At 48.5% G+C, this 16,849-nt stretch overlaps 3 protein-coding genes across 7 annotated transcripts; all 3 read right to left on the bottom strand.

Moving 5' to 3' along the window:
• Positions 1–1,789: 1,789 nt before the first annotated feature.
• LOC101765807 lies at positions 1,790–3,768 on the bottom strand. 5 transcript variants are annotated; one of them, XR_002677306.1, is made up of 4 exons: positions 3,286–3,768; positions 3,055–3,186; positions 2,582–2,901; positions 1,790–2,483 (listed from the first exon to the last, which is right to left on the bottom strand). XR_002677306.1 is itself a non-coding variant. In XM_004965551.3 (2 exons), the coding sequence occupies exons 1-2, from the start codon at positions 2,687–2,689 to the stop codon at positions 2,175–2,177; spliced, it is 417 nt and encodes a 138-aa protein (XP_004965608.1). In that variant the 5' UTR covers positions 2,690–3,048; the 3' UTR covers positions 1,790–2,174. The 5 variants fall into 5 exon arrangements, 1 of the variants encoding a protein (XP_004965608.1); XR_001163831.2 differs by having other exon boundaries at positions 3,303–3,768; XR_001163832.2 differs by having other exon boundaries at positions 3,416–3,767.
• A 195-nt stretch (positions 3,769–3,963) lies between these two features.
• Positions 3,964–15,274, bottom strand: LOC101765403 (amino acid permease 3). The gene is made up of 4 exons (XM_022825752.1): positions 14,957–15,274; positions 5,560–5,793; positions 5,375–5,468; positions 3,964–5,238 (listed from the first exon to the last, which is right to left on the bottom strand). Exons 1-4 carry the CDS (start codon positions 15,066–15,068, stop codon positions 4,257–4,259), a joined length of 1,422 nt encoding a protein of 473 aa, XP_022681487.1. The 5' UTR covers positions 15,069–15,274; the 3' UTR covers positions 3,964–4,256.
• LOC105914229 (zinc finger CCCH domain-containing protein 43-like) lies at positions 10,648–11,895 on the bottom strand. Its single transcript, XM_022825753.1, has 2 exons — positions 11,497–11,895; positions 10,648–11,404 (listed from the first exon to the last, which is right to left on the bottom strand). Exons 1-2 carry the CDS (start codon positions 11,593–11,595, stop codon positions 10,886–10,888), a joined length of 618 nt encoding a protein of 205 aa, XP_022681488.1. The 5' UTR covers positions 11,596–11,895; the 3' UTR covers positions 10,648–10,885.
• Positions 15,275–16,849: the final 1,575 nt, after the last annotated feature.

The raw sequence follows: 16,849 nt of genomic DNA, 5'->3' as shown, positions 1-16,849 counted from the left end.
TGTGATTACCCTCGTGTGGTGACAGATGCGGGAGGGGAAAGGTTAGACGATTGCATAATGTTGAGTAGGATCAATGGCGAGTATTGTGGGAGTCGTTGCAATAGCTATCAGGAGGAAGAGCTTCGGGTAAGAGCGCTTGATGGTTGTTTGAGGTAAAGCTTTGGAAAACCGGAGGCGTTAAAACGCACCTCGCAGTGGTGACCATAAGAAAGTAGGCCACTTCCGAACCGCCTTTCTGAGAGATGACTCTTTATCAAGGTGCTACATAGATTGGTTACCACTTTGGCTAGAACTACAACAAGAAAACAATAGATTCATACTACCTTTGGTTGTGTTACTTCATATATATGGATGTGATATGTTTACTCTGTCTATAATACTTATCTCACGATTGGGTTTACCTTTATATGCAATTCGTGCTTCATGATAGGATTAGATCCGTTTAGCTAGATGGAGAACCTTAGTCAGTTCGTTGCCGATCCATAGATTGATAAACCTTGGATGGAATATTCTAAGGGAAAAGTTACAATGATCCATGCGCTTGTGGTTCATAACTTGGCATGTTATTTACCGTAAATAGCTATATAGTGAATGTGATTGATTGTCCTGCCAACATGCTTTTCCCACACCGCTTCTCTCTCGCATGGACCCGCTCGCGCGCACACGCTGCACCGCATGAGCTAGGCTCCACAGAAACGCTTGATTCCCTCGTTCCCCCGAGCCTGGCTGGGGGAGGGGGTTGATTTTGCACGAGCAGAGCCTGACCCTAGGGGTGGACCAGGCAACCAAACTAGACGGTCCTCCATCTGGCGGGCATGGTTCCACTAGTAGGAAAATGATCTTCCATCCTCAACAAAAATCTAGATTGTTTTTGATCCGGGACTAAGAGGCTTTAGTCCCGGGTCTAAATTTTGTAGTCCGTGGAGGCACCTTTAGTCCCGGTTGGTAACATCAACTGGGACTAAAGGGTCCTCCACAAGTCACTACAAAAGGATTGCATCTCCTACTTAGTCAGATGTGCTGTGTAGGTGAGATCATAACGAAGCTATGCGTGAGGCTTGAGGCCATGGGTTCGAATCCCACGCACCATGCACACGCATATTTTGTGTGAAAAATCGCGTGACTTGTGACTTGGCAACGTGCGCGTGCGGGAGGGCCTCCTAGGAATTTAGAATATTTTTGTGGCGCAAAACATTTTAGTCTTGGTTGGTAAAACTGAGATATATGAGGTTTCCCAATCAGGAATAATGCTCATGTTTCTACCAATGTTTGGCCATGTCCAGGAAACCAATCGCACCTCAAACTTCCAGCTTATCAAGACAGCAGATTCTCAAGCAATCAATTCACAGATAAGCTTAAACAAATATGATAGGCTCAAACAAATAGGACAGATGTACTACAGTGGCATCATTTATCATACTATATAATCTTATTAGTAGCCTCCATATAAGGTTATTAGTTTTAGATAGTTGTCCCTGTTTGGCTGTTTTTATCAATCCATGACAAGAATTCTATGTTACGAATGACCCTGTTTGAAACTGAGTCTCTCGGTAGCACGGTCGTCATAATCAATTTCTGGAGAAGCGTGCGGCAACCCGCATTTCGCTTCTGGCATTTTCTAGTTAAAATCCCACCGCAACACATGTAGTCCAGACCAAGCATTGCCACTATGTAATCATCATCAGTATCATTAGATTCATCGACATCCATGGTATGAACAGAGTCATTGTTGTCTTCACATTCACTAGTTGCACTAGAGGTACTCATCAAAAAAATGCAAGCCTGTCAAAAAGCACTAACCAGATGATCAGATGAATTTTTATTAGTACAACACAACTGATAAAAGGTACATAGTCTCTCACAAAGCATACTTAGGAAATTAAAATAATATCTCACACAACATAAGGGAAATGAAAGAGAAATGGCACACTAATGCAAGACCCTAATGCTTCCTCCTTATCTCCCAAGCCCTCCTCAACCAATTCAACCTCCCATTTGATGTTTTCAATGTAATGAACACATCACGGTTCTCCTTTTTTTTGAAGAAGTTGTGTGGCATAGAAGTGTTCATCACTCCCCTCCTCAGCTCCATCCTTGATGACCTGATCCAACATACTTCCAATCTCATCTCTAACATGATCAACAACTTGTGAAGTAGCTGAATGTTTACTACTTTAAACTTTCAACTCATATGCATCGACCAAACGCTTCATGCACTGGTCTCTAAAAGTCTTCTTCTTCTTTCCTTTAGGGGAACTAGGAGCTGGCCTTTTTGCAGCCCTCCGCTCAGAACTTGTTGGGGCCTTAGGTGCCTCCCAATCACTGTTGCCCCCAGCATCAGCAACATCATGTTCATCAACATTGCTATCACCACTTGGAACATATGAAGTCTTATTTGTAACAATGACAGATTCAAACATGATTCGCATCTGATCCTCATACTCAAGCGGGGCTGTTCTGAACCTGTTACAACCTTGCGTAGCCTGTAAAATATCACCAAAATAGCATGCCGTTAGACCTTATGTTGAAAACAAATAACATGTATGTGAATTATCTCTAATGGGAGTGTTAGTGGGCTCACCGCATTTTGTTCTTCCCACCATTCATCATCAGCTACAATACAACCAGTAACAGGATCTCTTCCCAATCCGGTTGCTCTCAAGTTCAAAGTCTTCCATTGGGTATACATTTTTTTCAATATATCCCACCTTTCTTCATTTGCCCTTCATTGTATGGTCTCTTGGTACGCTCATAAAACTTTCTAACAAGATTTGCATATCCCACCGCGTTCAAATATTGCCGCGGCCGATTAAAAGCAAGTAATTCTTCCACATAAATATCATTGAAAGCCTTCGCGGCAAATGAATCCCATTTTGCCGCAAGCTTTGACGACTTTTCCATCTAAAATTTGATTACAGTATTGTAGAATTAAATATAAATCTACAATCTTGTTTACTGACCATGAATTGAGAGCAGCATTAATCAAGAAGTACTACTATGCAACCCACAATCTGCCATTTGCACAATCCATCAAAGAAGTGACAACAATTTTACCTTATTCTTGGTGGGCGGTAAATGACGCCAGTAAAAATTGACACACAGGTATCCTTCTCAGCAATAGCTCCTTCTCAACAGCAGGCGGAAGGAGGGGGGGCAACACCTAAGGGGACCCGGCGGAAGCAGCACCTGTGAGAACAACAGCAGGGGTCAGCACCTTCATCTTGGCGAGTCCTCAACTCCTCATCTTTCCTGAGTCCCAACCAACATACAGAAATTTTCACTCACGAGGTGAAAGAACAAACCACAAACAAAGGATATGTGCAAACGCCACTAGACCAGGCAATTAACAAGCATTGACGTCACCATCGATACAAATATGAAAAGATCCACAAACACCAGCTGGCGGAAGCACCACCTGCAGGAACAGCAGCAGGGGGCGCACGGGATCTGCGGGCCAGCACCTGCGGGCAGGAACTACAGGAACAACAGCAGGCGGGCGGATGGGATCTGCTTGGCAGGGAGGAGGCTGGCTGGATATGGGTAGGGAACCGGTGGAGGGCGGCGGCCAGAGCCGGTGGCGGATGGGGCCGCGATGGATGGGCGCTGGGAGCGGACGGCAGGTGTCGGTGGGGAGGAGTATCCGGAAAAATTGATCCGCTTGTGCGAGAAGCGTCCTAGAGGCCATGTACAGGAGAATCGGAGCGGTAGTTCAATTTTGGATCATGAGCTAAGCGGCTTAGCTGGTAAGCGAGAAATAAGCAAGGTGTTTGGATGAGCTTATGGCTTATTTCCACCGATAAGCGGGAAATAAGCGTATACAAACAGGCGAATAGGATTCTGGCACCGCGAGACACTAGCGATTCTAGGAAAAGCGCAGGAGCCGCGAACCGTTAGGCGGATTCTCCGCTTCTCCCCGCAGCCACCTGAGAAAACGCAGTGCCAAACAGGGCCTTGAATGTTGTGTACATCTGCATAATCCGAGACATGTTTTATTTTATTGAAAGAACTAGCAGACAAACCCCCTAATAATTTGGTTGCATTCTAATAAATCAACCACATAACTAATAGTTTCGCTGAGTTCTTCTGAAGTCCAGTTTCTTTCGGAGGCCGACAGAATCCTAACTCGCTCCAGGCCACTGACAACCATGGGCAGAACACTACTGCATCTCACCACTAAAAAGAGGCACGAGTGTGTGCTGTATCACACGGCCGGATCATACAAAACATGCGCGCCGCGCGCAGAACAAGCTAGGCTCTCACGACCTCGTCTTGAATGGCACGTAGGTCTTGAGCGAGTCGAGCACTCCCTGCACGGAGGCGGCGCAGGCGGCGACGGTGACGAGGAAGCAGACGAAGCTGAGGCTCTGAAGCGCCGCCCACTTGGTGCTGAACCGCGGCACCTGCCGCTGCCGGATGTACATCTCGACGGGAAAGAAGACGGTGAGCGGCCAGAAGGCGATGCTGCCGAGGATGCCCAGGATGCTGTTGAAGAAGGGCATCAGGATGGCCAGCAGCGTGATTACAGCCACGAACGCCGTGCGCCACACGAGCCGGAACACGTTCAGGCGCGCGGCGCCGTGCTCGCGCGCGGACCCCGGCCACCGCGCCGCCACGGCGCCCTCCACGGCGGCGAACAGCGGCTGGCAGAACACCTGGAAGCCGCCGACCAGGTGCACGACGATGCAGGCGTTGGCGAAGTCGACTAGCCAGAAGGGCTCGTAGAAGCCGAAGCCGGTGAGGATGTTACCCGACGCGCCGTTGCCGAACGCCGAGTAGCCCAGGCAGCCGCACAGCATGTAGAACGCCGTGGTGACGGAGATGCCCATCGACGTGGCCCGCCGCATCGTCTCGTTCTCAGCGGGCGGGGACCGCAGCGTGTCCTGGATCTCGATGAGGATGATGGCGTAGGAGTAGGCGAAGGCGACGTTGCCGAGGGCCTGGAACGTCATCCACACCTTCTGCGCCGAGTCCACGTCCACGCCGACCTGAGTGCCGGTCATGGTCGTCTTCCCCAGGGGCCCCGAGATGGTCTGCGCGATCGACAGGCCCACGGCGATGGTGGAGTAGCAGAAGGACATGATGGCCGCGATGATGGAGAGCCACCAGAGCTTGTGGAAGTTGTGGAGCTGGCTGAAGAGCACCTGCACCACGCCGAAGCCGATGATGTAGGCGCTCGTGTTCTGGCTGCAGTCCGCGTCGTGCCCGTGCCAGTGGAAGCAGTTGGACTTGTTGATGGCCCTGCACATGCATATCCAGTTCCAACCAAAGATCAATCAACCAATTTATCATGCATACGCAGCAAGTTAAGGCAACTAACAACGTCGATCAGATGGTCAATTGCAGCAAGGCTATTAGAAGGGATCAAGGGACGCACGCAGCACTGATGGAGGCTGTGATGGTGTAGCCAATGCCGGTGCCGAACATGTTGGCGTACTGGCAGAAGCCGCAGAACCAGACGTACCACCCGCCTGCGTTTGCATTCAGTATGTGTTACTGCTATGCGCGTGCTCTCGTTTGGTCGTCAGAATTATCAGATCAGTGACAAGTAGTGGCACGCACCTAGGTTGGACTTGACGGCCTCGGTGTAGGTGTAGTTGCGCTTGCCGGTGACGGGGTCGCCGACGCGGTAGCAGTCCGCGAGGAGGCCGCAGGTGTAGAAGGTGATGACCGCGAAGAGCACCAGGGTCACCGGGCCGGTCACCCAACCCAGCTGCGCCATCGCCCACGCCAGCGACAGCACGCCGGAACCGATCACCGCCGTGATGATGTGCGCCGTTGCCGTCCATACCGTCCCTGCAGCATGAATACAGTGATGTTGAAAATTAATCCGAGGGAATGGGGAAGAAATTAAATTGAAGATGTTGTGCAAGGGACACAGTTTGCGTACGTAAAAAATTATAAGAGTTCACAAGTGGTTCAAATCTATCCCCCCCCCCCCTAAAGTTTCAGCAAATATGTACTAATACGTGCTTAGTGCTAATATATTTTTAGATTTTTGGTAGGTAAGCACACAAACTAGTGATTGATTGAAAGATTATTGGTTATTGTTCTGTTTGCCTCTACACCCAAATCCTAACTACGCCACTGAGAAGTATAATAAGGGGCTGTAAGCTGGCTGAATGCTGATGTGGAGGAGAGAGAAGAGATGAGAGAGGAGAAGCGGGCTATAAGCTTACAGCCGACTTGGGCACAGGAACCAAGAAACTTTGTGAGAATGACTTGTGGACCATGTATTAATGGTGAAGAGCTAACCATTGTACGAGTGGGCTAGGAAAAGGCAGAGAGAAACCTTGCAGCCCGCTTGCTAGTTGCGTTATTAAACTTGCTCTGACTACGCCATCACTCAACTTTCCTCATCCGGCCTTCCGTCCAAAGCCCTTAAATCTTTTAATCACCAATCCAAGCATAAGTTTAAAATCCCCAAACCCTTAACCCAATCTTTTTTAACGGCACCACATCGACGTGGCCTTTCCTGGAGGCTTGATGCGGGAAGGGGGATCGAACCCCTGCCGGCCAGCTGCTCCCTTGCAGTCTTACCATCGGGCTACATGCCTATCTTACTGGAGATGGGGGAGAAGAGGGAAAAATCTTACTGGAGATGGGGGAGAAGAGGGAAAAATCTCATCGGAATCGGAAATATAGAGAAAATGTAAATATTACGTGAAAGAAAAATTAAGTGCGTAGAGGTAATAAAAAAATAAAAAAATTAGATCAACCTAGGAGAAGCTAGGTGTTTTTTCACTAAGAAGAAGAAATAGGCACCTAAATTCGAGTTAGAGGGGACTCAAACCTAAATAGTTAGAGTGCACGACCACACTTCCTACTCTAACTAGTTGAGTTAGGCTCACCTCCTTGTAAAGGTAATAAAGGAACCCTTGAATGTGCTATATAGCAGCCTATTTTTTAAGTGTAACACGCCCTATAAAAAAAATGGAGAGACGGTACACGAGCATATTATCGTTGGAGATGCCCTTGCCTAAAAGGGACAACACGAAGCATGTGTGTACGTGCACTCAATCGAGGATCCAAACAACACAGTCGTCGTCGCGCCGACGCACGCATCAAACGGACTCGTAACAGAATGATCAGAACGGACAAAGGACAAAATGTAACGAAAGAGAATTGGAACCTTCTCATCCCCTTTCCCTTTCGGCGTGCGCCATGCAGAAAGCAGAGGGGCCTTCATGCGGATACAGGGACCAACGTGAGACGTAGGCAAGGATCGGCGAGAAAGCTACTGGAAACCATCGAAAGCATGGCGGCTAATAAGCTAGGATGGGTTACACGATCGCGACGAGTGAACGTGCAGCGCCGCCGCTGGGTTTGGCGGCATTCATTCAAAGCTATGGAGACAGGGGAAGGGAGAGATCGGCCGGCGGCCGCCTCTGCAGCTTCTCTGCATCATATCCGCCGTTCTTTTTCTTCTCATCTGGTTTATGAACCCTACTGGGAGTAGGTAGCTAGCAGCCTACTAACTTGCTCCATTGCATGAGGTGAACCCTAGAAAGCTGTGCCTGCTTTCATGGAGGGAAGGTAAGGGGAACAGCCCTAGTCCGTTGGGCTACTACTTCCGTGGACAGGGGCCGGACGGGAAGCGATGCTATTCCGGTAGTATTTAATGCCAAAGTAGGCCTAAATATACTGACAAGAATTTTTGCTTTTAAATAAAGACTAAGAATACTGTACATAACGTAGTCGAAGCATATCATTTTCATACTACTGAGAGTACAGGGATCACTTAGATAATCTTTATCGCACTCTTACCTTTTCAGCTAGAGCTTAGGGGGTGTTTGGCTCCCACATGATAAATTTTAGCACATGTCACATCGGATGTTTGGATACTAATTAGAAGTATTAAACATAGTCTAATTATAAAACTAATTACACATATGGAGTCTAATTCGTGAGACGAATCTATTAAGCCTAATTAGTCCATGATTTGACAATGTGGTGCTACAGTAACCATTTGCTAATGATGGATTAATTAGCCATAATAGATTCATCTCGTGAATTAGCCCAGGGGTTCTGCAATTAGTTTTATAATTATCTCATATTTGATCCTCTTAATTAGCATCCGAACATTCACACGTGCTAAAGTTTAGCACCTGGTATCCAAACACCCCCTGAGGTGATGAGCGAGCTCAGCTAGTAAAGTTTCTTATGGTGGAACCTACTCATCAGGGTTCGAATCCTCAACTCGGCACTGATGCTCACATTTTTCTGGATTTATTCTAACTAACGCTATTCTTTCAGTGGTAGGCAACGTGCTCGTCGACAGCGAGGCGTCAGTAGTGACTTCATCAGTCTTAAGGATTTGACGGCTCAGTCTTTTGGAGGAGCTCATGAGGTTAGGGTACATGAGTATGTTCATAGGGGCGAGTCAAGAGTGTGCGTGCGTGTATGTGAGCTCTACGTCATTACTGTGATTTGAAAAAAAAAAGTCTAAGGCGATGAGGAATGATATGCAATACGCTTATAATTCAGCAGGATGATGCGGCAAGCATCACGACGGAATTACGTGAAAATGTCTGGGATACATGGCGAAAGAAAGTTTTTAATACCGCCTACATACCAATGAAAATTCCACAGAAGGTCACCCATGCAGTGACAGTGGGTTATTTCTTTTCCTAAGGGGAAGGATTTTCCTTACAATCTAAAGTCCGGGTATCATAGGAAAAGGAATATTGTTGCGTAAAAGACAACAAATAATTCAAGGAGCACGCGTTTATGTGAAAGGGAATATTGTTGCGTACGTAAAAGACAACAAATGATTCTAATAATGCAAAAACATTACAGGAAAGAGTGCAAGTGAAAACACCTTAGCTTAGTTCCGCTCCTATTTTTGGCAGCTTTAAATGACCTCAGTGCGTGATGTGCTGGTTCTTGCTCATACGCGCAGGGCGCCAGTAAGTCAGGCACACGATCAAAATTGATTCAGTGCATGAATATTCTAGAAATTAATGCTTTCAAAATATTCTGAATCATACGCCTGCACAAACGTAGTAGGCGCCAGGACCATATTTTGGTCCCGTTTGGATCCAGAATCTGGATTCTCAAAATCTGGATTCTGATGGATTTCCAAAATCTGAATTCTGGATAAAATCTGAATGAACCTGTTTGGATTCTAGATTCCAAAATCCAACTTTTTTGTTGTTTGTTGCATACATGTCTTTTTTGCCCTTCTATTTCATGCGCCATCAGTCAAGACAAAAAAAATTCCTAAGTGCAAGAATGCAACGGCATACAGGTTCTACACAATATTTGTCAATACAAACACCCTCTCACATAGCTTTACTCTTCATTATGAAACAAAGCATTTGCTATAGCATCTCGAAACGCATTCATGTCGATATCCTCGTCACCTAAAAGATTCGTAGCACCACTTGCTTGAGAAGCAGCTGTCGTCGGCATTGGCATGTACTCCTCATCTTGGTCACACATATCAAAGTCTTGATCCCTCATATTACTTTCTCGAATGAAATTATGTAGAGCCATCGAAGCAAGGATTATTTTGCTTTGCTTATTCAATGGATAACTCGGCAAGTCTAACAACATCCGCCATTTCATCTTCAATACTCCAAATGACCGCTCAATGACATTGCGCAGGGATGAGTGCAAATAATTGAATACCTCTTTTTTACCTCTTGGTCTTGGACCTTGTTGAAATTCCGGCAAATGATACTTCGTTCCCTTATAAGGTGCAAGATAACCCGGTCGATTAGGGTACCCCGAATCCACAAGATAAAATTTCCCTAATACATAAAATTGCATAATTGTAACATAGAACCAATAATTTTTGACACATTTAAATAACATGCTTATTTACCTTGTGGCGGATGAGGGAACTTATCACCATATTTGTTTATTGCGTCGTTGAAAACCCTCATGTCATGTACAGACCCTGGCCATCCCGCAACCGCAAACGTGAACCTCATGTCGAAGTCACAAATAGCCAATACGTTTTGACTCGAGTAACCATGTCGACCAACATGTTGAAGCACTTTTGACGATGGAACAACAACCGGGATGTGCGTTCCGTCTATTGCCCCAATGCAATTGTCAAAGTGAGGTGAGAACCGAGGATTCCGCAATCTAGGATGGACTGTTCTAAAATGAGGATCTCTAGGTTTTATAACATCAGCTGAGAGCCTAAATACACTATCCAAGACTTGTTCAAATTTCCTACTAACCGTCTCAATCGACCTCTCAAAACGATTTTCAGCTTGTCTCAATGATTGTGGTGCTCCAATGATCCACAGGAACATAGCCAATGACTCAATGGAGCTCATCCTTTTTGATGAGTTCAGTCCATATGATGACACCAACACATCATGCAGCCGCCAAAAAAGTTCCCTACTCATTCTAAACATGTCGTAGCAAGCTGTTGGATTGCTAAGTGTTGTCATGACCCACTCATATCCAGAAAGACCAGTTTTCACCTTCTTAGTTTTGTTCATGAAAGCAGATTCGTAGTACATACCGAAAATGCAGGCCACGGCTCCAAATTGATGCACAAGCTCCAATTGTCCCAGTGCATTCCTATTTACTTCATCTTCATCAGTTGAAGAAGATTTACTCGCTGACTCATCATCATCATCACTTGAGGAATAGGTCATCTACATAACACAAAAATACGTCAAACAAAAATCTCAAATAAAAGGTGATGACTAATATATAACCATAACACAGACTTTAACAAAATAGACATCCCACATAACAAAAGAGTTTGTCATATATACATGCCATAATTCACAAGCTACTTGCTGTTCTTCTTCTGGACAGCACATCACAAAAGAGATCATATATACATGCCACAAGTTCACTGTGTACGTCTTTCCTTCTCCTGCCCATCACACATCACAAAAGAGACCTTCAAGTTCATTGTCTACTTGCTTTTCTTCTCCTGGCACCACCTCTTCAACCAGGCTAGCCTTCCTTCTTTGGTGGTCAAACTGAGAAACACGGCACGATGCTCTGTTTTCACAAATAATTTGCTAGCCATAAAATGCTCATCAGTTCCTTCAACTGCCCCACTCTCTACCGCCAAACGCATACAGTGTTGTACAGATTCGAAAATGTAGTCCCCCTGCAATGCCTTCTGAGCAACAGCACAATTTTCTTGCATAGTCTCCCATATCCCCTTCATTACCTTCACCATAGGACTCTTTGTCCTCTTCCTCGGGCTAGTTGCAGTAGTGCTAGTACTCCTGCACCGCTTTCTAGGAAGGGTACGTTCAGGACTCCTGTCACCAACATCACCTTCATCACCTTCATCACTTTCAATTACCTGTTCGCCAGGTATGCAAGAAGATGACCCATCCACCGCAATATTCTGAAACATCACTTGAAGCTCATCTAGATTATCTGGAGGCCCATATCGCAGCTTCCTCCATTCGCCATGATTCTGAAATGAATATAGAAAAGATATTAATGCACAAAGCTTATGTCTCACAAGTATGTTCAATATGGAAGTAGCAGGGGATAGGCGTCAAATACCTTTGTGTGCTTTTTCCACCAAGCGTCATCTGCCACGACCGTGCCCCTACCCCATCCAAGTCCACTCTGTTTGTTTGCATACAACCAGAAGGCATACATGCGTCGAAGGGCATCCCATCGGTTCTTGAACTGCTGCTTGGAGTGACGCAGTCCTGTCCTCTCTTCAAATTTCGCAGCTATGTTGTTGTAGGCCCTATTAGTCAAGTGTCCTTTATTGCTGTTACCGGCTGTAATTTCCTCAACACAAAGCTCACAGAATGCAGCATTATTGGCGCTATTGGCCCAGTCAGCCTTGTCAAATAGGTCGTCGGTCTATTATACAAATAGAATTATGATGACACAGGTGAAAAAATAGAACTGAGTCAAGTGGATAAAAAATACAGTATAACAACTAGCATTCATCCCACAATTTCCACTGTCATATGCTTTGAGTGAAGCACGTCAAAGACTGTCAGCTGACTTAAAGTATAACAGTTGCAACTTGAATAAACTAATGTTAGTTCAACAATGTTGCACGACGTTGCAGACAATTTGTAAATAATGTCATAAGGTCTTTCCTTGGTGCCCAGACTAACTACAGAAATATACAACTCCCCTCTAGTTACAAGAGAGCTATTTTGGGAACACTTACGGTAGGCACATGAAAATGATAACAGAAATATCTAGATTGGTTGTCATTGTATGGGTCTTTGTACTTCTCGTGATTACATCAAGTTATACGGCCAATCTATCGTCAATTCTCACTGTGCAACAACTTCAACCCACATAAACTGATATTCATGAACTCATTAAAAAAGGTGAATATGTAGGGTATCACAACGGTTCTTATGTAGGAGATCTGTTAGAAGAACTTGGCTTTGACAGAAGAAAGATCAGAGCATATGAAACTTCAGATGATTTTGCTGATGCACTCTCTAAAGGGAGCAAAATGGGTGGTATAACTGCTGTCGTACATGAAGTTCCATACATCAAAATATTTCTTGCAAAGCATTGCAAAGGTTACACAATGGTTGGACCAATCTACAAATCCGAAGGCTTTGGCTTTGTAAGTTAACTACACCAGATATATTTTGTGCAAAATATGCCCTGTAAATTATTAATAGACTATGGGAAAATATCTTGAGAGTTAAGAGCTTCTCAGGATCAAGAAAATAATGGAGAACCCTTGAAAGAATACTGCCTAATCCTGTTTCCTTCCATACTGATGGCTACACTTCAATTTCTGAAATCCCTGTGTAAAAACTCAATTGTTGCACTTTTTCTGTTCACTAGTGAAATTACTGAAATATGTGAGTAAAAGGAAATAGTTATACCGATGCATCAATGTCCTGAAGATCGTCGGCCTCTTCGTTGGAGGGGTTCAGGCTCCATGTAGATGTGCTAGGATTCTGGAGACCAACATCGAATGCATCATCAGCACCACTAGGAGTTGCGCCACTGCTTTGTCCTCCAGCAGGACGTGGTGGAAGGAATTGACGTGATGCAGTGGTGGTAGGACGACGATTCGGTGTGGCACGAGCATGTCCTCGTCCACCTCCAGCTGACCGAGAAGGGATGCCGACATCCTGTTCAGCTGCACGACGTCCACAGCTGCCGCTACGCCCAGTGGCACGGCTAGAAGCACGTCCACGACCGACGCCACGCCCGGGGGCACGGCCAGCGCCATGCCTAGCGCCACCAAGGAGGTCGCCATCCCCAACCAATCTGGCAGGCGATGAGCGTAGAAGGTCCAAGTACGACATGTTGTCATTGAAGTCCATGGCCTCCGAGTTGAGGTCCAGACCCTCCAATCCGCCAGGTACATGACGACGTCCTGCGCCACGACCGCCAGAGGGGAAAGCCGCAAGGGGAAAGCTCGGGGGCTGGCTGAAGAACTCGTCGTCGTCGAGGTCCCCTTGCGACTTCATCTGCGGACGGAGAAGGAGGCGAGCGCGGCCCGACACTTGGGCGGGGAGGAGGCACGGTAGGGGGGCCTGGCGGCGCGTGGAACTTGGGAGGGGAGGAGGCGCGGTGGGGGCCGAGCTCCTGGCGGCGTGCAGGCCGCCGACACCTGGGCGGGAGGAGGCGCGGTGGGGGCGGAGGTCCCGGCGGCGCGCAGCCCGCCGGAGCTTGGACGGGGAGGAGGCGCGGTGGGAGCGGAGGCCCGGGCGGCGCGCGGCCCGCCGGACCTTGCCCGGGGAGGAGGCGCGGTGGGGGCGGAGGTCCCGCCGGCGCGCGGCTGCCGGAGCTTGGACGGGGAGGAGGCGCGGTGGGGGCGGATGTCCCGGCGGCCGGGGAGGAGGCGCGATGGGGGCGGAGGTCCCGGCGGCGCGCGGCTGCCGGAGCTTGGACGGGGAGGAGGCGCGGTGGGGGCGGATGTCCCGGCGGCCGGGGAGGAGGCGCGGTGGGGGCGGAGATCCCGGCGGCGCCCGGCCCGTCGGAGCTTCGACGGGGAGGACGCGCGGTGCGAGCGGAGGCCCGGGCGGCGCGCGGCCCGCCGGAGCTTGGTCGGGGAGGAGGTGCGGTGGGGTGGAGGTCCGGGCGGCGGGCGGCGGGCGGCCCGCCGCACGCCGGGCGGGGAGGAGGCGCAGGGCTGGGAGATGGAGATCCGGTGGGGTGCGGTAGAGAAGAATGGCAGATTGGGCGAAATTTTACCGGATGAACATGGGTAAAATGGTAATTTCTCCATCTACAAGCTGCTAAAAGCTATCCCGCTCCAGCTTCCGGGATTTTGAGAATCCAAAAATCCAGATTGTGGAATCTGCAGCAGAATCCAAGCTGATTGGAAGCTGCACAGCTTCTGGATTCCGGATTCTCAAAATCTTTCTGGATTCAAACGGGGCCTTTGAGCCCCAGCTACTCATTCACACAGCACCAGAGAACAAGAATCATACTATGCTGGCATGTTTAGGCGTTTAGCCATTCAGAAATCCTAGCCACAGGCTCAAGAAACATCCAAGCCACAGGCTCAGCAAGTCAGCAAACAGACTGCAGCCATCTCATGCATGCAACTAGAGCATCTTAGCAGTTGCACAGATCATCAGGTGACAGTAAATGCTTGGTTTAACACTAGTGTGTTGTATTAGGTGCCGAGACACTCCTCCATCGATCGTAGGGACGATGGACGCACGCTTTAATTCCGTAGGGATCTGTGTCGGCCTTTAATGACCGTACAGATATCCTCACGGCCCGGCCGAATCACGTAAGGTCACGACCTCGGTCCCAAGTTCCCAACCCGACGAAAAAAAATTCAGTTTCCGCCATAGCTACTACTAGGCATGCATGTTCAAAACTTCAAATCAGCCCCCGTACGAATTTCTTTTCTCCGCGCGGAAATTATCCCCCATATACGTATTTAATTTCATCCGCGGGGAAGAATCGATCGACAAGGATTGTCCGCAAAAAATTAGCAAGAGCGTGCGAGCAGGAATAATCATCCATGGATGCAGTAGCTGTGCGGGTGATGGATTTTGTTGCGTACCTGACCTCCTGTCCTTGCCGTCGTCGTCGAGGTCGATGCCGCCGCGGATGCGGGGAAGGGTGGCCAGGGGGTGCTCGAGTTCCATGACTCCGCCGCGCCTCCCTCCTCCCATGTCGACCACCACCCTCCCTCGATCTCCTCCTCCCCCAAACCTCTCTCTACGCACGTAGGTCGTAGGCTAATCGCCCGCGCGCGGCGACAGGACGCGTGAATCGGCGGCGGCGCGCAAGAGCTCCCTCTCCCTCGATCTCGCCTGTGCTCGCTCCGCTCGCTAGATGTGATGTGACGATGGCAGGCAGGACAGCGAGAGTCCGCCGAGCGCGGTGGTGGTTCTCTGGAGAGGGAATAGGGGACGGGGAGCCAATGAATAGCGCTATATATAGCTGATGATCGAGGCTGACGAGCGCAACGTTAGCGACGGGGATGATCGTATTGGATTAGGACTTAGGAATCCACACTAATAAATTAGCAATCCGGTTACATATTTACTTATCTAGCCAAATCCTATACGGCAACCATTTGATGAGAACGGTCCGCTGGACGTGCGAGGGTGCACGACTGCACGGGGACTTTCAGCACTTTTGAGACTTCAAACATGCGTGATCTTTTTTTTTTAATCACAATAAGCATTAAGCATCGAATCATTGCGTTGAATCCTAAAATAAATCTAGCAAATCCAAGCACATGTGCCGAGCCAAGGATTTGAACCGGATGTATAGGTTCCACTACACAGAACCTAATCAGCCAAGTTACGCTTAGTTAACAAGCATGTTCAATTGGGTTTCTGCTTTGGGAACTATGGGTGTATTTGGATAGAGGGACGGGATGGGATGGTCCTAGAATTGCATGTGTTTGGTCGGAGGGACCGTGGGATGAGGATGGCATCAAAGAAGAATATTCCTCGAAAAACTGATGGATCCGTCCCTAGAAAACTGGCGGACCGATCCATCCCTCTTGGACGGCGTCTCGCTTCCATATCCTCCTCGCACCATCCCGTGCCCGCTCTTGCTCGGTCCACCGCCGCTCCCCCTCCTGCCTTGCCCACACAGCGCCACACGCAACCGCCGCTCAACCCGTTTGCCTTGCCTTTGCGCGAGCCCCCTGCGCCGCTCGCTCCGCCGCCGTCTCCCCTCTTGCTGCGCCGCGGTCGCCGCACAGGGGCATGGTGCCCGCTCGCCCTCTGTCGTCGCCGACGAGCGCGGCCAGTCCCAGCCCGCAGGAGTAGGAGATCTGGGGCGCTGCGTCCTCCGTGCCCCAATGCCCCACGGAGAGCTCACCCCGCGGAGTAGGGGAGCATCGAGGCCGCTGGCGTTGGGCCGAGGGCAGGCGGCGGAGCAGGGCGCCGCGGAGGCCGCTGGCGCTAGGCCGAGGTGAGGCGGCGGGAAGGAGCGGTGGCATGCACGGGAGCTCGGGGAAGAAGCAAGATGCGTGAAAAAAGAAAAACAGAGGATGACAGATATGCCCCACGCATGACAGGTGGGACCCACAGTTAACGGCATGAAAACGCCGTCCATCTCATCCCTCACACATCCCGCCAACCAAACACTAAACTAGGGACATCCCCATCCCTCCAACCAAACATCAAGTGGGATCATCTCATCCTAAAAAAGAGGGATAACCCTGTCCCATCCTCTCCGTCCCTCCATCCAAACACACCCTATTTGAACCAAAGTGAATATATCTTTTTTGGGTCAAAAAGAAAATAGTCGATTTGAAGTTGGCTTCTTTGATTGTAATATAGACAACGTCTCCACAATTCAAATATATTGAACAACAATTCAATCATAGCACAAAAAGGGAACCTTTTCTTGATAATTGTTTAATTAGATTAGTACATTATGTAATCAAGTCATTTAGGAATTAGGCATAAAACAGAAAAAAAATACAAATACG

The sequence above is a fragment of the Setaria italica genome, chromosome IV (genome assembly GCF_000263155.2).
Source record: "Setaria italica strain Yugu1 chromosome IV, Setaria_italica_v2.0, whole genome shotgun sequence".
In the NCBI taxonomy this organism is placed as follows: Eukaryota; Viridiplantae; Streptophyta; class Magnoliopsida; order Poales; family Poaceae; genus Setaria; species Setaria italica.
This window is presented reverse-complemented; position numbering and strand designations above follow the sequence as displayed.

Excerpts from the sequence above, each read along its gene's own strand:
- LOC105914229 (XM_022825753.1), bottom strand. The coding sequence starts at position 11,595 with ATGTATGCCTTCTGGTTGTATGCAAACAAACAGAGTGGACTTGGATGG. Across the intron at positions 11,405-11,496 it reads GGTGGAAAAAGCACACAAAG|AATCATGGCGAATGGAGGAA; the intron begins GTATTTGACGCC and ends TATTCATTTCAG.
- LOC101765403 (XM_022825752.1), bottom strand. The coding sequence starts at position 15,068 with ATGGGAGGAGGGAGGCGCGGCGGAGTCATGGAACTCGAGCACCCCCTG. Across the intron at positions 5,794-14,956 it reads CGGCAAGGACAGGAGGTCAG|GGACGGTATGGACGGCAACG; the intron begins GTACGCAACAAA and ends TTCATGCTGCAG. Across the intron at positions 5,239-5,374 it reads ACAGCCTCCATCAGTGCTGC|GGCCATCAACAAGTCCAACT; the intron begins GTGCGTCCCTTG and ends ATGCATGTGCAG.
- LOC101765807 (XM_004965551.3), bottom strand. The coding sequence starts at position 2,689 with ATGTATACCCAATGGAAGACTTTGAACTTGAGAGCAACCGGATTGGGA. Across the intron at positions 2,484-2,581 it reads GGTGGGAAGAACAAAATGCG|GCTACGCAAGGTTGTAACAG; the intron begins GTGAGCCCACTA and ends GATATTTTACAG.